Source organism: Maniola jurtina, chromosome 22 (assembly GCF_905333055.1).
Source record: "Maniola jurtina chromosome 22, ilManJurt1.1, whole genome shotgun sequence".
Lineage (NCBI taxonomy): Eukaryota > Metazoa > Arthropoda > Insecta > Lepidoptera > Nymphalidae > Maniola > Maniola jurtina.
The window spans coordinates 3,489,922-3,517,728 of NC_060050.1; the positions used below are offsets into that span (position 1 = coordinate 3,489,922).

The 27,807-nt window shown below is 34.6% G+C and overlaps 1 protein-coding gene across 2 annotated transcripts in view; it reads right to left on the minus strand.

Annotated features, from left to right (window-relative positions):
* Positions 1-27,807, minus strand: part of LOC123876759 (protein trachealess) — an 87,970-nt gene that overhangs the window by 49,147 nt on the left and 11,016 nt on the right. The window contains exons 1-3 of one of the 2 annotated variants that reach the window (XM_045923118.1): positions 18,485-18,488; positions 12,352-12,354; positions 7,927-8,162 (exon numbers count right to left, since the gene is read on the minus strand). In XM_045923118.1, the coding sequence (XP_045779074.1) occupies positions 7,927-8,074 (148 nt within the window). In that variant the 5' untranslated portion in view covers positions 8,075-8,162; positions 12,352-12,354; positions 18,485-18,488. Of the gene's footprint in view, positions 1-7,926; positions 8,163-12,351; positions 12,355-18,484; positions 18,489-27,807 lie in introns of those variants that run through there. The other variant, XM_045923117.1, reaches the window with a different exon arrangement.

A 27,807-nucleotide genomic window follows, 5' to 3' on the forward strand; every position in this document is an offset into this window, starting at 1 on the left:
TAATCTATCTCCATTCTCAGCCCAATCCGTCCAGTAGTTTGTGCGTGAAGGAGTAACAAACATACACACACACACACACATACAAACTTTCTGCTTTATAATATTAGTGTGATATAATATATTGTGATCTAAATTAATCACAGGTGCGATTATTATTATCTACCTAATAATAAACGCTATCTGTACTTGCAGTACGTAATCGTCTGAACCTGCACGCCAATCATACAATTACCAGCATTTTATAAAGTACCGGCTAATTTGACATCCGTTGACATTTGCGTTAATAATGTTATCACTCAACGTCCGACCATATTAGGGCATTCACAAACGATAGCAATCATTTTTATTTGCAAGAGAATGGACATTTTATTTATCTGCAGTTCATATTTTGTAAGAATAATTTCTGCTTGAAAATTTAATAGTAGGTAATTATTCTGCTTGTAATCTTTATAAAAAAAAAAAGAAATGCTATCTTGAATTAAAAAAAAAAAATTCTGATTTAGTTTGAATAAAAGATACGGACTTTTGTAGTTTAAGACAAGGATTTTTTAAAAAACTTAATAAAACTATTTTTATCTACTTATAACTAGATGAAGTACGCTAGTTTGTCTTTATGGGTTAAGGTTTTGTTGTAAATCCCATAGGAACTCGTTGATTTGCCGAAATAAAAATAGTAATCTAAATATTCTGTTTTCTGGACGCAAGCTATCTCTGTACATACCTAGTTACAATTTTTTTTTGAATCAATTAAGATGAAGAGACATTCTTCCACATTTGTTATAGGTATTAATTAGCATGATTTAGTTCATGTACAGAATAATTATCAAAATCAAAGCAGATAGTGACTAATATCAGCTTTATTATGTAAGTATAGGTACTTTGCAAATGACTATCCAGTTACCTTTAATAATTATAATTCATGTTTTAAACTAAATCAGCAACTGAAGCTAATAAAAGAAAAAACGGTCACTACTAGCTACTACCTAAGAATTACAATTGAAACTAAAGCAGGATACGTGATTAAAATAAACACGCAATCATAAAAATATAACTAGCCGCGCAGGCGTCTTTATAACATCATTTTGTCCAATCATGGTGTTGGTTATAACGGGCACCTCTATCGTAATGGTCTTTTTACTCCAGAGTTATGCAGTAAATGCGTTATAGAACATAATCTCGCCTTTAAATAAACGCACAGCGCATAAAATAATTTTATACGTTCACACGACAGTTTAAATTAATTGCAAGAGCACATCAACAGGCAAACTTGTTAAGCTCTATATCTTTTAAAGTATTGACAAAGTCTAGGAATATGATCTGACGAAATGTTATTCTGTTATTTATCCACAATTTTGCAAAACAAGTGTTATCCAAGCGATTTTCTGAAAAAGTTGACTTCTGGAAAATGCCTACATTACTCAATAACTAATTTGGCGGTTCTACATTCGTATTATGAAGACACAATATGCATAAAATTTCCAGTAGTAGGTACTATTATTAAAAGTTACTGTTTCCAATATTATCGAGGGTGACGATAAATTCCTAAAAATATTCACTTCTGAAAAATTCTAATTACCGAACTGATCACAAAAAAGACATGAGTTATAGATTCCACAGAAAATAATAACATTCTGCATCTTACTGAACTTAAACTGAAAAGAAATGAGAAAGTGTTTGAAAACGCTTTTAATCCAAAATGCCACACTGTGCTAACCAATTAAACGGGCCAGACAAAATCGTCAAGTGAACCCCCAATGATTTGAATAACCAAGTCACGTTCGCCAAATAAGCAACACTAACAAGCGGTGTATCGTTTGCACTGATTGTTAATTGATTAGATTAAAAATTTTGGCCCAATTCACGGCGTATTGTTACAGGGGGGTACCGGAATAATTAGATATTTAAACGGTGTCTTTTACAATTTGGATGTTGACAGATGCGTTTGAGGTGATCTTGTTATATTCTTTGAAAAAATTTCAAGTCTATTCAATTCTTGATTGTACTCATTTTTTTTTAAATTGGTGTTACTATTTATATGTCGTCAATGATTAGTAAACTTAAAAATATCTTAGGTTGTTACTTATTTGCTGTTGCTACTAAGAAATATTATAATGTATAAATAATAATAAAAAATATACTAAAAAAGGTTATAATGACTGAATCAATAGTTTTTAGCCGTTCGTCATTTTACTCAAATTCTTTTTGTAAGTTTGCATAATTTATTATTACTTTCCCTTGAACACAAATTTTATGCTTCATAAAATTTTATGACACAATGAAACGATTTATTATCTAATAGAGCACTGTTGCCTTTTATACTTATCACGCGGAAGTGAATTAATTACATTTATCATAATATAACCTGTCCTAACATCGCAATATAAACTTGTATATAAAATGCTCATTTGCAACTTAGATATCTATTTAGGTACTTAATCACACTAATCACATCACACTAATATTATAAAGGCGAAAGTTTGTATGTGTGTGTGTGTGTGTGTGTGTGTGTGTGTGTGTGTGTGTGTGTGTGTGTGTGTGTGTGTGTGTGTGTGTGTGTGTGTGTGTGTGTGTGTGTGTGTGTATGTTTGTTACTCCTTCACGCAAAAACTACTGAACGGATTTAGCTGAAATTTAGAACAAATATAGATTATATTCTGGATTAGCACATAGGCTACTTTTTATCCCGTAAAAATCCATGGTTCCCGTGGGATTTAGAAAAATCGTAAATCAAGTTTTTACTCCTTCGCGCCACAAGTAATGAACCAATTTGGCTGAAATTTGAAAAAAAGATAGATTATACCCTGGATTAGCACATAAGCTACTTTTTATCTCGTAAAAATCCATGATTCCCGTGAGATTTTGAAAAATCGTAAATCAAGTTTTTACACCTTCGCGCCACAACTAATGAACCAATTTGGCTGAATTTTGAAAAAAAGATAGATTATCCTTTGGATTAACACATAAGCTACTTTTATCCCGTAGAAATTCGTGGTTCCCGCGGGATTTTGAAAAATCGTAAATTACGTTTTTACTCCTTCGCGCTACAACTAATGAACCAATTTGGCTGAAATTTGAAAAAAAAATAGATTATTCCCTGGATTAATACATGGGCTACTTTTATCCCGTAGAAATTCGTGGTTCCCGCGGGATTTAAAAAAACCGAAATTCGCATGTTGTTCCTTCACGCGACAATAATGACTAAATTCGGCTGAAATTTGGAATGGAGACAGTCTATATCCTAGATTAACACAGGCAACTTTTCATCCCGTAAAAATCCATGGGTCCCGCGGGATTTTGAAAATCGGAAATTCACGTGTTATCCCTTAAATGTCTCAATTAATGAACAAATTCGGCAGAATTTTGGAACTGAGATAGATTATGTACTGAATTAACACATCAACTACTTTTTATCCCGTAAAAATCTATGGTTCCCGCGGGGTTTTGAAAAATGGAAATTCACGTTTTTACTCCTCCTCCTACTACTGAACTAATTTGGGTGAAATTTGAAAAGTAAATAGATTATACTCTGGATTGACACATGGGCTACTTTTATCCCGTAGAAATTCGTGGTTCCCGCGGGATTTTGAAAAATCGTAAATGTTATTCAACTAATAATTGTGGTGTGAAGGGCGGGATAAAAAGTAGTTTGCCTATTTTTATCCTTGATTGTTTCAAGTTTGAGAACATTTTTAGTGGAATTTCTGACAGAAAGATCTTCTTACTGTACCTAGCGTTTTTTTTTTGTTTCCTTCTATTATTGGCTTTAGATTTATTGACTTTTGACTATGCCATCAGAGAGTTAACAAGTGTAAATTAAAAATTTTCAACACCCCCGACAAATCATTTTCAAATAAATAATTATGTATATCTAGGCAACGTCCATCTTGACAGCTTGACATTTGTCAATATACACGATTGACACTTGAATATTATGAACCTAAGGGTTATCTAACCTTCTTTTCTACAAGAAAACTAGAAAATAGCTGATAACTTTTAAACGGCTGAACCAATTTTTTTGGATTATAGCTAAGAACACTCTCGATCAAGCCACCTTTCAAACAAAAAAAAGTAAATTAAAATCGGTTCATTCGTTTAGGCGCTACGATGCCACAGACAGATACACAGATACACACGTCAAACTTATAACACCCCTCTTTTTGGGTCGGGGGTTAAAAAGTGCAGATTCGCTGAGTCGGTAGTAGTTGACGAAACGCTGACTTGCTCGCGACAACAATTTTGTCAGGTTTTTCATCGTCTCAAATACTTAAAAATATTTTTTCAAAGTGTGTTATTAATTTATTCAAGGGTTGATTGCGAGTGATAAGTTTTTACAAGCTTAATCTGTTCCATGTTTTCCATTTGCTGTCATTCTCTTTGCCAAGTTATTCTTAGACGATTCAGTTCAATAACTTTTTATGTACACAAACTTATTCACCGCGGGTAACACCGCGGGGCACAGCTAGTGGTGTTATAAAAGCCTCGTAAAATAGGTGAGGAATTGCAGTCTGATAGGTACACATCATGGCATAATTTGAATAAAACACTGTAACCACAGTACAAAGTATAGGTGCTTACTGATTTATTATAGAGCTCATATAAATCTCCCAGGTGACATTTACTTACAAATCGAAGTACTTTTTCAAAGTACCCCACTTTATAGCCTACGTGAGCATATTGGAAACTGTATAGCGTATAGCCCCCAAAAAACATTTTGCTACACAATTTTGACACCCCTAAATGGCTATGTTTTATTGTCGAATATTTTTATTTTAATACCGCTATAGACTATAGGTGGGTTTGAAAATTGAGTTAAAATGACAGTGGCATACGTAGTGATTCGCTCCGCGGTCGCATTAAGCGTATTAGGGGCCAAAATTGGATTTGTCGTGGGGCGGTCTGTTGCTACACTTGTTACGAATTTGGAGATGTTAAAAAACTGAATGTGGAAATTCTTCTATTCTATGTTTAGAGGTTAGGTTTTCTATTAAACAAAGTAACAGAAAACATAAGAACATACATACACTTGAACTGATCATTGACAATACATTCTTACTGTGCATTTTCAGCAACATAGAGTTATGACCTGATATAAAATTTATCCAAATCTTAGTTGAACTCTATAGGTACCTACCTAGTTAAATATTTTAATATCTGTAATCCATAACAATATTTTTTTTTCTCATATAAAGAGCTGGGTCTATAATAATGTTATAATTCCAAAAGTGTATCTGTCAGTCTATTACCTTTTCATTGCTCATCAGTTTAATCAATTTAGTTGAAATTTGATACAGATATAGATATTTTGCATCCAGGCGACGGACATAGGCTACTTTTTTTTCCGCAAAAACAAACATTTTTTTCTAGGACTTCTAAGGAATTTAAATCAATGCAGACAAAGCCAGAGGCATAATTTAGTATAATATTATCGTTTACAATCAAGGTATACACTCTAAATTTTTATCATACATAAAATTTATCAAAAACAGTTAAATACACAAGTAAACAACAAAAATAATACGCATCTCCTTCGACAATCAACCACATGTGCCACGTTTACACAGTAAAGCAAACGTTTGTATTTTTTCCCAATAGCTGTATAGGTAATTTATTTATTTGAAGTATTGCGGTGAATCAGTGTCCCCAAGGCGTCTTTATTTGCGTGCACGCTTCGCTTGTCAATGTTTGTGATTTAGTCCGCACCTCACTTTTTTATTCGAGAAAAAAGATTTTGTCTTGCGAATATTGTTTTAATGTGCTATTATATTCTTCGGTTTATAAAATTACTGAGATTCATTAGGAATTACAATATTTTGATACTGTTATAGTGACAAACAGTTTTCTTATTAGAATTTTGATAGATTTTTGTTAAAGTTTGCAGGCGTCTTTATTTCACGCTATAAGTATAAATAATAATAAATATTAAAATAAAATAATTATTATTCATAATCTTGATTATTTTTGTTTTTAATGCTTGTCTTTCTTTTTTAAAACAAAAAACAAACAAACTTTAGATAACACCAATAACACGCTGCTGTGTATATCACAAATCAACTTGTGTTAATTAGTTAGGTAGACCGTACTTAAGTAGGTAAGTAGATTTAAAACATACATAGATTGCAAAAATCATAACCCTTCCTTTCGGCTTAGTCGGGTAAAAAGTTTCGTAAAGATGATTTGAATTGACGTTGCTATGTACCTACCAGTTAATGATGATTACTAAATATGCCCAGTGGTAAAAGGGTTTTAATTAGGTAGATAAGTTTTGTTTAAAGTCAAAGTCAAAGTCAAAATCATTTATTCAAAGTAGGTACAATTGTACTCCTTTTCATGGTCGAAATCTACGAGGGTTCCAAACGCGCCCAAGTCTTAGTTTTAAGTTCTAGTTACCAATGTTTACAACTATTCCACCATAAAATCAACAGAACGTAAACTGTAAATCTTGTTAGCCGCCCGCACAGGCGTAACACGGTTAGTACCGACAATGACTTGACGAAGGCAAATCTGATTTGGAACCCTCCCCGGTTATTTTAAAGCCACTCACTCACTTTGCATAGTTCTGGAGGGTGCCACCGCACTGCCTTTGACGGAAATATCTGACGTAGGTATATTATTTTTATTGCAAAATTGCAGAAGTGTTAACTAAGTAGATAGATGATGCCCGCGAGTCACAACTTTGTCCGCATGGATTCAAGTTTTTTGATAATTCCGTGGGGACTCTTTGATTTTCTGGAATAAAATGTAAAAATCCGGGACGGGATGCAATCTATCTCTCTACTGTAAGGTTACTTTTAAAAATTGATTTGAATTGTCAACAATAATATAAAATTATTAATTTATCTAATGCAGGTAGTTTGATAAAATCGATATTTGGCTCATTCGATGTCATACAATCTGTTGCTAGGAGGCCAACAAGATTGAACTTGCATAAATACGGGTGTTTCGAAGGTTTTAGTTTAGTCTCCTTCTGAGATTCGGAGCGATATCGCATATTTTCGGTATTTGGATTGTGAACTGAATAATTAGATGTTGTGATAGCAATCACGCTCTAATTAAATTATTTATTTTGGCATTAGTTTGTTTAGATTAAAACTCTCGGATAACCTTACACATTAAACTTGTGTTTTTTTTGTGTTGGTTTTGGAGAGGACATTCCAATAATTCGATAAAAATATTTAAATAATACCTGCTATTCTGAGTGACGCCAATACTACCAAAAGATAATGTTCACGAATTCATCCACTTGGGATAAAGTTTTTAAAAATTCCGTGGGAACTCCTTGATTTTCCGGCACAGAAAGTGGCCTATGTCCGTCCCCGGAATTCAAGTTATCTCTGTTATGTCGTTAAAATAGGATGGGCCGTGAAAAGCTAGCAAACAGACAGACACACTTTCGCATTTATAACATTAGTAGGTATGAATAATTGTATTATGATAATAATTTAGATAAGTAAGTAGACTAAGTAGTACTGATAAGAGGTGATAGGGTTTGGCTTTTTTGCGGTAGCAAATCCCACAATAGGTAGGTAGGTATGTGGTATTTCCTCCCAAATAAATTTTAAATTTTAAACCTACCCTTTAAAGCTTTGCTACTCGGCAGATCTCAACTACACGGTGGGTAACCACTAACCATGGTTAGCGAAGTCTCTTAGTTTGACGTAGCTTAAAGTCATCCTTATGATAGAAGCTTTGTCGAATAGACTGATTATTATAGCAGACAGTAACGACTACATCTCTTAAAATTAATACACATTATGTTTGCATGAATTTAAATACCTACCAAACTTAGCTTCATTTCAGAAACCCTAAACTAATTTTTAGGCAATTCATCCAAATGGAAATTTGGGGTAAAAGTATAATATGTAGTATTTTCCCCCAAATAAATTTTAAAGGTTAAACCATTGAAAATACTACGTAGGTTAAACCTACCTTTTAAAGCTTTGCTACTCGGCAGGTCTCGACTCCACGGTGGGTCTCCATGGTTGGCGAAGTCCCTTAGTTTGAGGTAGCTTATGGTCAGCCTTATGATCGAAGCTTTGTCCAGTTGACTGGTGATGGCGGCGGGGAGGGGCAGCATCTTCGCTAGTTCATAGAACTCGTAGTTTTCTTTGCCTCGGCGTGATCTGGCTGCGTCTCTGCTTTTTTCTTTCCGCAGCTCGAGGATGCTGTAAAGAGAGATTTAAGTTAGTTTTGATAGTTCCCTTAATTGTATCTAATTTGGATGACGGTGGGTTAGTAATTGGTATGTCTTATAAATTCATTGTCAGGGCTCTCTCCGTCACTTACTCCATACAATCGTAGTTCCAATTTCATTTGAATATTAAGCAACCAAAGTCCATGAAATTTTGCAGACATATTCTAGAAACTAATATCTGTGCCTGTGGTGTTTTAGATTTTTCCAAAAATACGTAGTTTTAAAATTACAGGGGCTCAAAGATTTGTATGTGAATTTTTAAGACCGCGTAACTTTGAAACCGAATATTTTAACAGAAATCTGGGGAACCACAGGCATAGATATTAGTTTCTAGAATATGTCTGCAAAATTTCATGGACTTTGGTTGCTTAATATTCAAATGAAATTGGAACTACGTTTGTATGGAGCGAGTGACGGAGAGACCCCTCTTAAGATGCAGTTTAGTATATAATACACTTGGAAGATGTTTGACTTGTTTTGAGTATGAACCTACATAGGTTGCTAAGTAGGTAGGTATATAGTTTTGCAGGTACTTAGGTAGGCACCTGCCGACCTATTCAGGGTATATTAATTAAAAAAAACAATGGTGAGATGTGGTTTGGAGCGCGTTTGCCTAGAAGATTCCTATTCACTCTTGCCTTGAAGCATTAAATACGGCTTTGAAGAAATACCTATCGGTTGCGAAGCCGCAGGCAAAAGCTAGTAAAATATAAACTCGACGATGTGAAGTGGTCTGTTAAAAATCGCATCTTGTCAGGTGGGAGTTCCCGCTCCTCCCACGCCCCTCCCACGGGCGGCGTCGCTAATGACTTTGTTTTATTAAACGGTAACAACGGTCCTATACACCGTGGATATGCCGTAGATACTTGATTGCTTACATTTTTTTATGGTTCCGTACCTACTCCAAGAAGAAAAAGGAACCCTTATAGGATCACTTCGTTGTCTGTCGACACGAAAAGAAGACCAGACGAACGTCTGTTCGTCTGTCCGTCTGTCCATCTGTCGTATCTGACAAGAAATCCTATAAGGTAGGTACTTAGGTACTTTCCGTTGACGATCACTTCGTTGTCTGTCCGTCTGTCCATCCGTCGTATCTGTCAAGAAATCCTATAAGGTAGGTAAGTACTTACTTCCCGTTGACCTAGACTCATGAAATTTGTCAGTGGGTCTAATAGCACAAGTAAAGGAAAAAAATCCGAAAACCGTGAATTTGTGGTTGCATCACATAAAAAAAAATTTTAATGTGTTCATGAACAAATAAATAATTGATAGTTAGGTAGGTAGGTACCTGACTTTACTTACCCACTTTCAATTTACAAAGTATGTAAGATTTAATTCTTCCAGGGATTAGCCAGATTGAGAACCAATACTTCTTTGGAAGTCGGTTAAAAACAAGAATTACCTCCATTTATTTAGATTTATGTCATTCATGTTTATTCAAAGATGTTGCAATGATTAAAAATAGGTGTTGTTGTACTGTATAATAATGTTCTTGTTTTAATCACAAATTGTACATTTTAATTAGTAGAAGCTAACAAAATGCCAACTCTGTAAGTACCTACCTATACAACCTTTTTAATGTACCTATATTAAAATATCTATATTATCTCAATATATTGTAAATAACACATCTGAGTGACGTTAAAGGTCAACGAACGTTACGTAAATAGGCCACGCGGAGTCATGCCGCGTCGTAGGTCGAGCATTGACTCGAGTTTTGCATGTTTTAAGTACATTGCGGGTTTGAAAAATATTAAGTCACTTAAACTACAAGATAAGGCAAATGGTTATTGGCATTGGGTGTTGTTTAGGTAGTTTAATAATAGGTTAATACTCTAAGGTTTTGCTAGTGTTTTGGATACACCTTGTACTTATAATGATAAGAATACAGAAGAAAGTCATTAATTGCACATAGTTGACTAATTTATGATACACCCATTGTCCTTATTAAGGACAATGGGTCCTAATATTTGAGACTAGCCGATGCCCGCGACTTCACCCGCGTGAATTTAGGTTTTTCGAAATCCCGTGGGAACTCTTTGATTTTCCGGGATAAAGGTAGTCTATGTGCTAACCTAGGATACTATCTATCTCCATTCTAAATTTCAGCTAAATCCGTCCAGTACTTTTTGCGTGAAGGAGTAACAAACATACACACATACACACACACACACACACACACACACACACACACACACACACACTTTCGCTTTAATAATAATCTTTGAGATGCGTTTCAATAGCTATAGGTATGGCTGTGGATCTGGTTTAATTACAAAATGAGTAAAGAACACAAAATATTTTAATCAAATTAAGTTCTATTAACTCTAGAAAGGTAATATACTTATTTTTTGTACTTAGAAAGCATTAACTGAGCGCAGTTTACTGGCGTGCGAGTTAAACCAGTGCTGAGTGCGCGTTTCGTTGATGGGTCTGGTTTACGACGGAGCCCGATTACTTGCCTCCCCAGAGGCGCTGCTTTATTGTCACCTGAGTAAGGTCATCGGAAACAGCCTGTTTCCCTGACACTGACGAAAGTTTTGTGACAGAAAGTTTAGTTACGCCATTTTGAATCTTTACTGACATAGTGCTTTTTGAATAAGTTTTTTACCCGACTGCGGCAAAGCCAAAAGGAAGGGTTATGATTTAAGCAGTCTATGTATGTATATTGTATGTATGTATGTTTGTATCCAGATTCTTTATTCTTTATTCTGTCAAATTTTATTTCTCATTTAAATTATTCTATTCATTAAAAACCCCAATGATTATAAATGTTAGAGTATATTACTTTAGTCTTATAATAATAGCATTTGGTTGCAAAATAACATTCGAATGTAAACCATCAATAACATTTTCTGAAAACGATATCCTTATCTCAAAAGTAACTGCAGTTCTGGGACTAATAACTCTTTAAAAATAAAGAAAATCTAAACAAACCCTTTAAACGATAGAAGATCAAATTTCCAGATAACCGTACAAAACGGCTAATGTATAAAACAAGCGGCCCTTTGAGCTTGATTTAATGTTTCTCAAGGGTCAGTTTTGACCCAATGCGGCATTAAATTGTTTAAAATAACTTTATAGTAGCCGAGGGTTGACCGCCCCAGGCTATTACGTAATATCTTGAGTCGTTTTGAATTTAGCGATATCGCCTTCAATGTTTTTGTATTGTATTCCATTATTTCCAACTTTTGTGACATTTTTGGAGCTCCGTATTAACGGACCGGACCCCACTAAGTACTAAGCGTACGCTGCCCATTCGCCTGTCTGACCGTCAGCTCATGAACTTTTGAAGATGCCTGGATCATAATTGGTATATACTTATGAACATTATGAAGATTGAATGACTATGACTATGACTATGACTATGACTATAACTATGATTACACAGATCTTGGAAGAGTATTGCAACCCCTAAGTAGCTATGCGTACGACAAATGATAACGCAAATCGTTTCGCGCCTGTAATACTTAGATGGAATGTTGATGATTTAGGGGTAGAAACTTACCCAGCGTCTTTCGGTAGGTACAGTGGTGTAAAAAGGTGAAGGGAGAACAAGATCTAAAAGCTTGAAATACTTATCCATACTTATTATTATGTGAAAGTGTGTATGTCTGTCTGTCCGTCTGTCTGTCTGCTACCTTTGCACAGCCCAACAGTTTGACCGATTCTGAAGTTTGGTACAGAGTTAGCTTACATCCCGGGGATATACCTACATAGGCTACTTTTTATTCCGGAAAACTAAAGAGTTCCCACTGGATTACTACAGATCCATCCGCTTAACCGATTTGTATGAAAGGTACCGAGGTAGCTTGCGTCCCTGTACTTAATTGACATACTTAGGCCACTTTTTATCCTGGAAAATTAAACAGTTCCTCCTTAAAAACCTACATCCTCTAGTCTTCTATAGGTAAAACACCATAAGCCGGCAACCTATACGGTAATCAAGCTTGAAGTTTCACTAGAATTGGTGAATCTTCTAGCTCAATGATTAACGGCATGTAAACCTGTTTGTATTTGTACTCACGTTTTATAACAGTAACATTGATACTTTATAATTGACGTGTGGATTACTAATCATAGCTATTCGAATACCTACTCTTCAGTAAGGTTAGACGTGAGTTTTGAATAAAATTATGACTAATAGTTGAATACTGAACCAGCTGGTCGATTGCAGAAAAACTGCATCAATCATTATTACGATTTGATTGTTGTGATTGGTTGAATTTATGGTACGAGTAATCTTGTTGCAACAATGCATTGTAGCCAATAGTGAGCGAACGTCAATCTATCAAAAGTGATTCCGATCGTGATTTTGTAACTGTCATTTTACCGTAATCGAGCCACTGCTGTTTAAATACGTCATAAATTGACATTTTGACCATACAACATGTCAAAATATTATAGTATTTTACTATACTTACTTTTATTTTAAAGTAGGAAAGTAGATGTATACTAGTTAGATGGATGTAATTTAAAATGTTTATTAGGTAGGTATTTTTTCGCAAAGTAATAATACTATCCTTCAAAAACTTTATAGCATCTAATCCCGGCCATTATTGTCAATTTATTACACCAATCATCAATACCCATTGGACCACAACAATGAAAACCAATGTTTAGACTGACGGCTATTCAAGCAGAAAATACTCCAAAGTTCCCAGGCGAGGTCTCAAAGACCCGCAACAAGAGATTACGTCCCCGAATACACTCCCATCATTTGAACGGTTAATCGATCGACCTTTGATGTCAACCCTTTAAAGGTGACAGTTGACAATAATGTACCCAGAGTCACAGACACTTAGTTTCCTTTAATCTTTCGCTACCCGATAGCTTAATCTGTAAATAATAAAGTTAAAGTGCGATTTCTTCTATAAAAGATCGGGCTCTGTTGGTAACCTATTAAAAAGGGATTATACATATACCTACCTAGATAGTTTATTCTCGGCATTTTTTACGTTTTTTTAATAATAATAAAATATGTGTTCGTTGACGAAATATTGATTCCAGTTAACCGATTTTATTATGTGTTTTTATAAAATTGATTTTTACTTTAAAACTATCTCAAATCAAAGTATCTAAGTACTAGATTTTTTCTGATGAAATGACAATTTTTGACAAATAACAACGTTGCTAAGTAGTTTACCTATAAATTACACACAGATTGAAAAAATAATTCGATAGGTAATAAGTATTATAACCATAGACGTACAATTTCCGCTTCGTAAGTCTTTGATTATAACAACGTTGCTAAACATAGTTTTTGATTAATATCTACAGTTTACAGATAGATTGATTGTTATTTTTTCCATTACCAATCAGAAATCATTTTTTTTTTGGTCAACATATAAATAGGTAGGTAAATAACATTAGCCCAATTTTTCATGATTTTGTGTAACTAATGATGTAGATACTAGATACCTATCTGCAAAATAGCTGCAATTATTTCTCCCTGCATGTAACACAAATGTAATCATAGAGTGACACCTCCGTCATACTATGCAAGGAACTCCCCGGGGTGAACTAATTCGTACCCGGGCGCAACTCAATTTGTCCCGGGCACATTAGCCGTAACTACTGCGACACGGTTGCGTACCGGACTTTTTATGACCGGTTCGATTTCTGCGTACCCCGGCTTTCTACTATTTCAATTTACGCGTCAAATTTCCTTTACCAAATATATTTTTTACTCTTTTTTCCTCGAGACAAGATACGATTTCGTTTCCCCCAATTTTGTGAGTTACGACATTTTTCGTCAGACCTATACTAATCAACGCTGACCGCCGTGTTCGCAACTTATCAATATATTTTCAACTTTGTCTCAATAGCTTTACGGTTTATTTTCGCGTGGTATTTGAGGGGTGAGTTTACTGGGGTCAAGACGTTAGTGCCGTATTGTGGGTTCGATTCCCAGGTGTACAGGGCGTCGGGACACGTACGTGAACACTTAAAGACAGACACTTCGAAGATGAAGGGAGGACGTCATAAAAATAGGACGAAAAGCATCGGAGTGGTCTTCGTTTTGAGTAGAATTTATGGGAAACATGTATTCGATGGAAGAGCAAAATTATGTTTCTTATATATTTTTCTGAGCCTTTTAAATAGAGTATAGGTTCGACCTAGTAATAACTCTCTTTTCATTGCATTTGGCATTTCTTAAAGATTGCGATCCCTTTCCATTAAGCTCCGTGCAGGGGTTTTATTGGGATTATAATAATTCAGTGGACTCTCAGATAATTCTGCAATAGCTCGTTGCAATAGCTTAAAAATGTTAACAAAAATTAAAATAACAGAAAACAAATTGACTTTATTATTTGACTGTAAGAGTAGGTAAGTAGTCTATGGGATATCGTCTCTTAGGATTAGCAATTAGTGATTATATCCGGTCGTGTATACCTAACTTTGAATAATTACAAACTCACATGAAATGAAAAAAATACGCATATACAGACTTTTTAGTTATTTATCTCAGATTTTTTTTAAAGGCTCGATAAAGTAATTTTCGAATGAATGACCCTTTAAGAAATGTCTTTTTTTTCACAGATATAGGTCTCATCTATAGAAATCCTAACACTGGAATGCGTCGATTTATTTGAATTTCCTTGACCGTGGGTATGAAAGACCCCCGGGACTGGACGGTTGACTAAATTCCAGGGGCTCGGGAGTCCGCGCTTTTAAAGAAAGCTAGCCGACCCTTAAGTGTATGGGGTGTGAATTTCCCTTTGAAAAGTTTCACTCCGTTTAACTCTATTACCTACTGCTTGTACTTTGTATTGGAATTTTTCTTTAGAGACCTTTTTTGGAGGAAATAAAAAGACACGCGGCGCGCTAACTTCGAAAATGTTAGCTAAAGTCTTTAATAAATTGAATTTACCTTACCTTACACTTTCCTGTTACAAGTATAAGATACTTTATAATATAAGTTGTATAAGTTACCTTACTAGCTAATGGCCGCGACTTCGTCTTCGTCTATTTTAGGTCTTTAAAAATCGCGTGAGAACATTTAGATTTTCCTGAACAAAAAGGTAGCCTATGTCACTCTCCGGGGTTTTAACTAATAACAATCAATGTATCAATCAATAAACACACTTTCACATTTACAACATTGGGCAGTAATTTTTTATGTTAGCCCTTGATTTCAATCTCATTTGGTAGCAAATGACGATGTGAAGGATACGCTTTTGCCGGTAGATAGCTAGCCACGGCCGAAGCCTCTTATCAGACCAGAGCAGAAACAATTTAGAAATTACAAATTTCCAAAATTTCCCTGTCGAGAATTGTACTCGGGGAGTTCCTAAGTATGATATAGTACGAGTAATTAACACGCAACGAATCTATAACCTTTTAGATTTCAATCCCTTATATACTTTAAGACCTCAAATAAGTCCCTTCCTTACAAAGATTCCTTCATAAAAATATTAAGAATGATATTATTATGGTCTCTATTAAGACTCCCCATTGATCTGAAGTGGGCATTTGCCGTAACCACTTTATGGTGACAATGTGACATGTCATATTTGTCACTGAAATTCTCACCGCACTTAAAAATTTTATCATAGGGGTTGCTATTGATATTTTATTAATACTACATTTCTTTAGTGTGACATAAAATGTACGGTAAAACGTGTAGGTAGGTACTTAAGACAAGTAACCCTAGCGGGCTACCCAGGGCTTTCATTAGAATATTAACCAATCAAACTCAATTTCCCTAGACACGATATGGACACGATATGGACACGATATAGAAATATACCTATTATGTCTGTAGTTTGTCAGATTTCAGTGAAAATGTGTAATTTCGAAGTTACACCGAAAAAATATCTAAGATTGACATGCAAATCTTTGAGGTTTTTTCGTTACAGAAGGGACTATAATATGGAGAATCTTAAGTTTTTAGACCCATTAGTTTGATGTGGTACCTACATTGATAATATGATAATATCAGTCATTCAGTTTCTCCTATTAGCCTTTGCTCGCGACTTTGTCCCTGTGATATAATTTTTAGATCTCGAGAATAATGTGTGAAATGAGTGAAAAATTTTTTTGGAATCCTTTTACTAATTCACCAATGGTATCACCAATGGTACCTATTATACCTATCTACCATAGACATTTGATGTTCATAATACATCCATATAAGTCGTGCTCGGTGATGAGTGAGACAGAAAAAAACAAAAAAAAAACACATGAAAGTAAAATAAATCGCGCGCTCTTCAAAATTAACCAAGTTTCATAGTCTGTTTTAAGTCTTCATTTTAGATATGGTATAGGAAATTTAGTATTATACTAGCTGTGCCCGCGACTTCGTTCGCGTGGAATCAGCGCGCTTTATATAGCCACGGACGCTCAGGCGCGAGGCGTGTAGTACGTACTCTGTACTTTAAAAATGTTCGCCGTGATTCTTTAAATTGACATAACTTTTTTATTTATGAACCGATTGACATGAAATAAACATTAAATGTTAAGTGAAGCTTACTACAATATATTAATGAAAACCGTATCTAAATCGAATAAGCCGTTTCTGATATTAGCGTGCACAAACACACAGACAAACAGACAAAAAAAAATTAATTACAATTTCGGGTTCGGCATCGATATAATAACAACCCCTGCTACTTTTTTTTATATATTTCCATTGTACAGACACCACTTTTCTACAATTTTATTATATGTATAGATTATCTACTTATTTTTGCCGTATATGTGTATTATTATTAAATATCACCTAATACCAACATAATTAAACTCGGGATATATTAGCTAAACGATCTAGCGCCGGAATATTTATTCGAAGGGCACACTCATTGGGGTGTCCCTGTGCTGTTACTATTTGACATCGGAAATGAAAATGTCATCGGCTTATTACGCCTCGAGATTATTGATATAACAAACGATCGTTTTCGTTGATAATAATAATATGTGTGGGTAAATTGTACCCACTGACTTATTAACGGGTTAGTTTTTCGAAATTTTTTGATGCATTTATTTCTTTACATACGTAACATAAAAGGATGAACTGACTGATATCAATCTACAACTTAAAAACTAATGGGCCAAAAAATGTACAAAAGATCCTGCATGTTCTATCTATACCTAACGTGAAGTTTCACCCAGAAAGAATATTCACTAAGAAAGAATTTTCACCAAGAGAGAATTTTCGCTAAGAAAGATTTTTTAGTAAGACAAAATTTTCACCGAAAGTGAATTTTTACTACTAAGCAGGTACCAAGTGAAGTCTAGCGGTTTAGCTCGTAGATAGGTAGAGCAAAAAATCATTGTTTTTATTGAATAAAATCTTATGATAACAAGAAAATATAATGTGAGTCATTTAACTTTTGAAAGCGGCCTCAAACGCGTTCAAATCGATTTTGTACATTTGAATTTAGCAATAATTTAATAATTTAGGAATAATGTAACCTACTAAGCGTTTATAGCAAACTTACCTAGTGCTCTGAGTACTAAATTTTAGGGGATAAACTGGAAAACTTTGAAATACAAAAAAAAATGATTTTTTTTAAATTCTGTTTCATTTTTTTGTTTGTATTCTGTACCTAATCTTCCTTTAGATTTTTGATTAATCGGTAAATATTAAGAGCATTTTAGGAATCTGAAGTTTTACTCTTTACATACAAAAATAAATACAATCCCCATAGTAGGTGTATTATTTCATAGAATTCCTAAATACAGAATATCATAATGATCACCGCCATTTTTGATTGCAAATTACAAGATTATGTATTTATAAGGTAATAAGGACATAATCGCATACAATATAATATGTTTGGCTTGAAATTCAAATGCAGTCATACAAAACTATGGAATTATTGATGTCGTAATTTTAGGCAATTGTTAATCAAGATCCTTGTAGTAGGTATTAGTCATCGAACCATTGTTGTAGTGGTTAAGAAAAGGAAATACCTACTTAAGCACATTATTATAATATGTTGGTAATTTAAAATTTTTGTTTTTATTTTTCCTTAAATGATTGTATGGCGCTAGAAGAATATGACAATGTTTTGTGGTAATGAGAATGACAATAGATACCTACCTACTTGAAGTTATAGGTCATTTTTTTTAACCCCCGACCCAAAAAGACGGGTGTTATAAATTTGACGTGTGTATCTGTGTATCTGTCTGTGGCATCGTAGCGCCTAAACGAGTGAACCAATTTTAATTTTTTTTTTGTTTGAAAGGTGGCTTGGCTTGATCGAGAGTGTTCTTAGCTATAATCCAAGAAAATCGGTTCAGCCGTTTGAAAGTTATCAGCTCTTTTCTAGTTACTGTAACCTTCACTTGTCGGGGGTGTTATAAATTTTTAATTTACACTTGTTAATTAGGAGGTTGACGAATACTTGACAAGCCCTACTGGTACTCAAGTTCGAATCATCGTGGTCGTGGTTGTCATTGCAACCGATGTAAGTCCACTTGGACATAGGCATCTTGTAAGGATGTCCATAAACTGGCTAGGTAGGTAATGTGCCGTGTAGAATAGAACAGAAAGATTTTTATTCAAATAAAACTTTTAAAAGTGCTTTTGAATCGTCATAAGAATTTACCACTGGTTTTGAATGCCATTGCTACCGAGAAGAACCAGCAAGAAACTCAGCGGTTGCTCTTTTCAAATGTTCGTTTACTGTATGTAATATTATGCCATATTGTATTTACTAAGCAATTGCAGTATAATTACACAGTTAATTATTATAGTCGCACTAAATTCTTGTCCTCTTTCAAATGAAGGCAAGATAGGTAAGTTACAATCTAACAGTTTTTTGCTGTACTTTTAGATCTGTTTATCCGACTGTTTTATGATAACAAAAAATTTATTGAACTGATTTTTATTGAACTTTCACTTTTTTATGGATTAGGAATACTTAGTAAAAAAAATCTTGACATACCTACCTGCCTAGGTACCTAGTCTACTTTTATTATATCTACCTATAACACTTGTCGTGTATGTATTACTAAGAGCTTTAGACTTTAGAGCTCTGTGCTCTAATCTGCTGTAGGTAGGTACGTTGCGTAGTATTTTTTTTTAAACAAAAAATCTAAAGATCATCGCCCACCGCGGCCGTGTCAAACACGATTGATACGCGTGACCAGAAAGGTCACGTCGTCAGGTCAGGTTCAGTCGGTCATTCATTCAGTTTCTTGCAGAGATGGGCTTATGACTTTGAAATCATTTTAATTTGTTAAAGTATTAGTTTTCTTCACACTGATTTCACATGCTACTTTTCACGGAAAGTGATTTTTCGAGTTTTGCACTCACAATCGTTTGCTATATTAGTAGGTATGACTAATGATAATATTTCACAGGTGAAAATTCGTTTTCCGTGGAATATGGCTTACAGTTTTTTTAACATCTTTATTGCTAAATATAATAAATATTACAACTAATAATAATACATAACTTATGAACAATTGTTTAACTCTTAGCTCTGGTGCACGCGTTATACCTATTTAAACAATAAAGCGGAACTAAATCTAACAACTAATTCAAACTTTGTGAAATTTTGCTTCGTAATTTTTCACAAGCTACTTTAAGTAAAGTAGCAAGTGTAACAAATGAAAAGGCTTTTCATGTGATTTTACACATGTTATGTACTTGTGAAATAGTCCATCTCTAGTTTTTTTATTTTCTTCGCATTTTCTTGTACTGTGACAAAACGCCGCGCCGTGGTCTATCATAAATTGGTCACAACGCTGTCTTATTGTCATTTCGCTTAGCAAAATGACAAAAAATAGGTTTGATAACGTGACTGTAACGTTTTTACCTTTCGTGTCTTTTTAAGACATCTGTTTTTAGGTGGTTTAAAAAAGTGTTCAGTTTGTCTGTATTTATTTAACGATTAGAATCTTACTTTTTACTAATTTTAGAGTTTTATTTTTTATGTAGGTACGGAGAAAAATCATAAAGTAGGCTATTCTAAACAAATGTGAAACCTATCATTACGTAGCTAGATGCATCACTTAAGATGATATAAAATTATAAAAATACGTAAAAGAAAAAACTTAAAAAGCTTTACAATTTTAAAACTCACAAGTTCTCTATAATTTTTGCTTAATGATTTTAAGCTTATCTCATGATTTAATGTCATAATTATTACTAACACGATTAATTTGACGATTTCGACTTGTCGATATTTCTATTTTCGACTTACTTAGTCGCATGGTCGTGGTATTATAATTGTTGTTGATGTGTTACATGAATCTTTGTTTATTTACTTAGGTATAAGCGGCGGCGGCGCATGGTGCTTTGAGTCTCCTCATATTTCATTTTCATTGCTCCAATTTCAACCGTATGATAAAATAATTAAAGCTTAATTTAATTTTTTGAGACAAAGAGCTGCGGCTTGACTCCACTATGTAGGTGTGCGTCGGACATTAGGCACTACAGTACAGTACAGGAAGATATCCTGGATAACTATTAAAGATCAGGATCAAAACTATTCTATCCGGGTTCGGTCTCCCGGGGCAGCCGTTTCATCTGCACCCCTGTGATGAGGGTGGTATGACTCGGCGAATTTCCGAATGACCTCGTAACTTTTAAAGTTCCTTACCCGGAATGCAACCTATCTCTTTACCGTTCGTCAGGGAAAAATTAAACGGATGGGCCGTGAAAAGCTAGCAGACAGACAGACAGAGAGACAATTCTGCATCACACTAATATTATAAAGGCGAAAGTTTGTATGTGTGTGTGTGTGTGTGTGTGTGTGTATGTTTGTTACTCTACACTACGCGCGTTCACGCAAAAACTACTGGACGGATTTGGCTGAAATTTAGAATGGAGATAGATAATATCCTGGATTAGCACATAGGCTACTTTTTATCCCGGAAAATCAAAGAGTTCCCACGGGATTTCAAAAACCTAAATCCACGCGGGCGAAGTCGCGGGCATCGGCTAGTGTATAATATTAGCACAGATATTAGTATGGATTAAAATTTAAATTTCCACAGCTTTTTATCATTTTTTGACCTTTCTATAAGACTTATCTTTAAGAAAATAAATGTCTCTAAGACTTTATATAAAGATTTATAGTATAAGTCTATGACGCTCTTTATTAATTTTCTTCTGGTAAAATGCTAAATTGGTTTACATTTATCGTCAAAACTTACAACCTCAAAATATAAAAATGGTGACAATGGTGGTGGATGGTGGTGGTGGTCTTTTAATAGTGATATCTTCAAATAAAAATCTTGGCGATTAAAATTAGGTAGTGGAACCCCTATGGTTTTTGTTTTTACATACAGATATAACATTTACATTTAGATACAGATAATATGTTTGTACATATAGACGCTTCAAATTGATTTCATGTAAAATGTTGTATGAATTTTGCAATTGGTCTTTTATTTTTTTTTGTGTAAGTAACTAACGCAAAAATAAAAATGCCCGTGAATATTTAACCCGCACCCACAGAATTCCTCGCAGTCTGATAAAGTTTATCAAGATCCACCTCGTTATGACATCACTCTGTTAGGTACATGTACTTTAGTATTACTGTACCTAACTGTAGAAGTGTATTAACAGCATAGGTTAAAACGGTGTTAGACTAGTTAACATTTAGATAAGATACCTAAGTAAGTCTAGTCGTAAAAAAAGAAGCATAGGTAGATACTTAGGTATACCTAAGTAGGTTCTTACCACAGAACTCTACACAAGATAGACAATAGAAAGGGCATCCGCTGCCTTTAATAACGGGACAGCATGTAACGCCATGATAGCCCAGTGGTTAAGATGTACGCCTAATATTCGGGAGGTCGGAGGTTCGATCCGGGCACACACCACAGAGTTTATTATGTGCGTTCGCAATTAAATACCACTTTTTTTAATGGTAAATCTACATGCATTTATTATACTTGGTAAAAGGTTGCCTGGTAGAGATTGCTCCAAGCAATAAGGCCGCCTTTGCACACAATTGTTTTTTTCTATTTTCTTCTTACTGTGTTGTTATCCTTTACATGTGTTTTTGTGTGCAATAAAGTGTTTCTATCTATCTATCTATGCATGAGAGTTCTCCATAATATTTTCAAGGCTTTACCATTCCGCATTTGACCAGCGTGGTGGAATGTGGCCTAAACCCTTCTCATTACGATAGGAGACCTGTACCTACCGTTAGTACCAGATTTCATAGTTTTTAAAATACCAAACTCGAAAACACGTTTCTCCATAATATTATATCTTACATAATGTACTCAGTAGTGGACCGGCAATGGGTTGACCAATTTAAAAGTCAAAAATAATTATATAGTGTATTTCTTAAAGATTTACAATTCCCATACGCTAGGTATCTATCTACACATAGGTACACAGTGGTGCATTTACGTTAGAATTCTGGACAAAAATAAATAAAGCCGAACTGCCCTGTCCATTGGGACTAACGATTTGCGCACTGGCCAAATTGCCGGCTCTTTAGGCGGACTTTAATAATCACGTCATATCCAATTTTCCTTTGCAACGGGCGCGGAATACCAAGTAGGGTGCTAAGACGTTGATTGAATGCTTGTTTAGTATAAATTGACGTAATTATCAGGTACATTTCAATTAGCTATATCAGTTACGCTTACCTACCTTACAAATTCCGTAAATTTCCTAAGTTTAAATGCTTATAGCCATCTTATAGCTTATACCTCAAATTTAAACGTAGGCACTTACTTATCCAAGTTACTTTAACTAGTAATAATAATAATTAAGTTTTAAAGGTGACTTTAAGTGACATTTGATTTACAGTGTTAGCGATTTATTTATAGAGAAATGTGAAGAATACTAAAAATACAACAATTTTTTTAGCGTACAACGAAAACTAATGGCTTAATTGCTGTACGGACAATCTAGGGCTGGACTAGTTGAGCTACTTTTAAATTAATCAGCCATAACTCCTCAACGATAAGTCCAAATTGCTTGGTATTCATTCTGATGGGCAAGTAATTTATCCCTTTCCAAATGTATCCATAGTAATTTATTTCTAACAAATCGCATTTTAGTGCTACAGCCAAAGTCGGAGATGCTCGATTGGTGAGGTAAATCGGCTGAGGGTGTAATCTTCGATTTTTTGGGATAAGAAGTAGCCAATATCCGTACTCGAGAAGTAACTTATCTCTATACCAAATTTCACAAAAGGGGTTAGACTGATGGTCCGACAAAAGCTAGCAGACAGACAGTCACACTTTCGGCTTTAAATGTTTGAATGGATTCTACTTCTAATATTTATCTTTTCGATACTGTACCGGATGCAATGGCGGAACTAAATTATACAAAATGACTCAATATTACTAAATTTAGTAAAAAAAAACTCAGTCGCAAAAAAAATAGTATAACAGATCTCGGCCAATCTCTTGATTTTATGCAGAATAATTAGATTTTTCAGTCGGTGACAGATAAAAAATCCCAGACCGTGAAAGAAACAATTTCAAGCGTCACCTTAGGTGCTTTTCAGATGAAGCAACTATTGCAACTAGCTGTTTACATATATATATACCTCAATGGAACTACAGCAACTGGCTGTTTACATATACTTCACACACTTAGCAACTTGAGTTGAGAGTTCCAGTGATCAACAACAGTTTTCAGTTGCTGCAATCGATGACTAAGCTAGTTTCTGATTGCCGCAAATAGCAACTGTCAAATTTGTATCAGCTACGTCAACGGCGGCGACGTAGCTGATAAAAATAAAATGAAAACAAATGCTGTTACTTCGATATCAATCGTCATACTGTACGTAGATTGAGCAACTCAGCTAATTGCCATAAAATTGCAGTAACCATAACCCGGGCTATTCCATTGTAGCAACTGGCAACTTTTAAACGAAACTTTTAACAACTTCTTCAACGGAAGTTGCTCCATCTGCTAAGCGCCTTATTTTAATGAAACATTCTTAATGGAATAAGCAGTTTTTGTGCAATATTTGAATTCTGCATCAATCCTTTTGTCGCGCGTCACCTCTTTTATGATGATACATCAAAGTAATGACTAAATTATATCAAATTGTAATAATGTTCAAAAAACTTCAAGTTTACATCAACGCACGCGCCACTTGCCAAGCTGTTTTTTGTACGTACTTCAACTTACTTAACTTAATTTTACACTTTAAGTAGGAATACAGAACACAAAATAACTTACTCATCTCAAACGTTATATAGAAAATTCACAAAAGAAAGCAATCTTGTCTTTTTAATACCTATATCAAGAAAATTACTAAATGAAACACGAGCACAACTTTTAACCGTTTTAAATTAATTAACTGCTAAGAATCAGTCTGTTTTCCCAATCGTTGGTAAGTAATCATGAAATATCATGTCAAGAACCCTAAGTTGATTTATATAAAACAAACATTTGAATTTAAATTTAAAAGCATACAAATTGCTCGAAACAATTTCTTCCAGACAAACTTTTATACTTTTGTTTTTAATATCTAGCATTATAACTAAGGTAGATTTACTAGTTGATATCCACAACTTAGTCCAGGTGGATTTCGGTGTTTTTAATTCCCATGGAAAAACTTTGATTTTTCCAAGATGAAAATTATTTTATGTCACATATCCGTTTCTAGAATATTACCTAAGAAAAGTTAGAGGTGCGCGCCTGGGATCAAACCCCCAATCTTCCGAATAGGAGACAGACCTCTTACCCACTAGGATAGGTTATCACGATATTAGTATGAATAAGGATAATAGAGCTTTATAATGACTAATGATATTCCTAAAACCCTCATATACCTCACATGTTTCTATCCATATTACACCCCAATGGGTACTGATCCGACGTTCATGGACAAAAAATAGCCAATCTGCCCGACGCGTCGATACAAGCATGACTAATGGTTGCTGGCCGCTTAGCAAATTGCCCGCCAAAACTGTAGCGAAACTGGAAAATTGTTTCATTCATAAATGCAATAAACTGGGATTTGCTGTGGATAGTTTGTGATGAATAAAATTGCGATCTTGGGTATAACGTGGTCCCATCTGTGGTGGCTGTGATTTGAAATGGTCAAGTGAGGTTTTAGGTGCATGTCATTAACGAATACTTTGGTGCCTTTTGTTTGTTTAAAAACAAAATGCAAATAAAAAGTAAAATAATAAATTTGATTTTTTCTATGAAATTGAATAACTTTGTTGTGATGCCGTCAAAATCAGGTAAATTTCATTTAAAAAAATTTTAAACTAAGCAAAAATTGAAAATTGGTGAATATTGGCCTATTTAACTAAGTACTTAATAGGGATGCATGTTGCCCATGACAAAAAGAAATTATTTCTTAGTGATTATTAAATACAGGGTCTACCAAAATAAATTATATGTCTTCTGTTAGTTTTAACTTGTAAGTTTAATAACTATCTATTTTAAATTATCGATTGCACTAAAAAAGCACATCAAATCTTTATGACGTCACATTTAACTATTTCATGCAAGATCCACGTTAGGCGTTTTAACATTTGATAAAGAGTTGCTGATTTGATTAGTCGGAAAGATCCATAGTCTGCACTTTTTACTATCTTAACCCGGATTTTTGTTGTTATTCAAATCACATTTTGATAGTGCATAAAATTCTACATAAACTCAATCGGTTAACTCTAAATAAATTCTAAAGCCCTTTTATTTAGTCCATTGAATTAAAATGTCGAATCGAGTTAGCGAATTCCAGTTCCTTAAGAGTCCCTAAATAGAGAAAACTAGCGCTGGTAAAATTAGCAATACAAAGAGAACCGTTGGGGCCACATTCTGCCAATTGAAAGGTGAAGGAAATAATAGTTATTTGCAATAATCGACTGAAGGGACGGCTGATTGCGCCCGGGGCGGGAGAGAATTTTTCCCGTATTTTTGTCTGGAAACTTACAATTTAACTTCACTGTGCTTGCTTTATCTTTATCGACTACTAGATGATTCGCCTACTAGATGATGATCTTGTTTCTTCTTTATCTTTTGAGTGCGGTAAATGAAAAACTCATCAGAAGTAATATTAATAACAAGTGTAAATAAAAATTTATAACACCCCCGAGAAATGAAGGTTACAGTAACTAGAAAAGAGCTGATAATTTTCAAGCAGCTGAACGATTTTCTTGGATTATAGCTAAGAACACTCTCGATCAATCCGCCTTTCAGACGAAAAAAACTAAATTAAAATTGATTCATCAGTTTAGGAACTACGATGCCATAGACAGATACACAGATACACACGTCAAACACCCCTCTTTTTGGGTTGGGGGTTTAAAGGGTTCCTTTTTCCATTTCAGGTACGGAACCGTAAAAAGGAAATAAAACGCCATTGAATCGGTACATGGTGACAAAAATATTGTCACCATCACATAAAATCCCTACATACCTACCACAACATACCAAATAATGACCCCCTCACCCTATTTCAATGCCAATTCAACCCTAAAAGAAAGAATTAAAACAACAGGGGTCACCGTACAAAAGTGCGTTGATGAGGTAAAGGGGAAATGATGCATCATTTACGGGACACTTGTCTCGCTAATCCCGACTGGTCCCGCTTGATTGATAGTCACCCAGTCACTATCGGAATTTCCATTACATTTAGGAATATTAGGGTTCCGTACCTCAAAAAGAAAAACGGAACCCTTACAGGATCACTTTGTTGTCTGTCTGTCCGTTGTGTCTGTCAAGAAACCTATAGGGTACTTCCCGTTGACCTAGAGTCATGAAATTTGGTAGGTAGGTAGGTCTTATAGCACAAGTACAGGAATAAATCTGAAAACCGCGAATTTGTGGTTACATCATTCAAAAAAAAAAAAAATTAAAATATGTTTCAATTTTGAAAATAAGATAACTATACCAAGTGGGATATCATATGAAAGGGCTTTACCTGTACATTCTAAAACAGATTTTTATTTAATTTTTTATATACCTAATAGTTTTTGATTTATCGTGCAAAATATTGGAAAAAATAACCGAGTACGGAACCCTCAGTGCGCGAGTCTGACTCGCACTTGGCCGGTTTTTTTTCTTTATTAGCACGGCCTAATAGATTCCCCATCAACATCATTATTTTAACACATGGCCGGCCGAACGGGTCTCCATTTAAAATGAGAGAGGTTTTGACCACAAGGTACTATAATGGCTAAGTGCAGATTGGCAGACTTCACACAGCTTTGAAAATATTATGGTGAACTCTCAGGTTCTAGAGAAGGTATTTGGGAAGTAAACTAAAGTCTGCGCACACCCTTAGCTCTGTTGTTTCTTGTTGTAAGCAAAGAATAGATGTGTAGCCCCGATAGCTTCGCATTCCACGATATTGTCAGCGTAAACGACGATTGCGGGATCATAAAAATGTAAATTATACAACTACCTACTTAAATCTCATTATACTTACTTGAACTTTTATAAAAAATATTCCAGCTCCGAAATGCCAAGTTTGACAAATTAATTGTTCGAATAAACTACAAGTATAAATTAAAAATTTATAACACCCCCGACAAGTGAAGGTTACAGTAACTAGAAAAGAGCTGATAACTTTCAAACGGCTGAACCGATTTTCTTGGATTATAGCTAAGAACACTCTCGATCAAGCTACCTTTCAAACAAAAAAAAAAACTAAATTAAAATCGGTTCATTAGTTTAGGAGCTACGATGTCACTGACAGATACCTACACAGATACACACG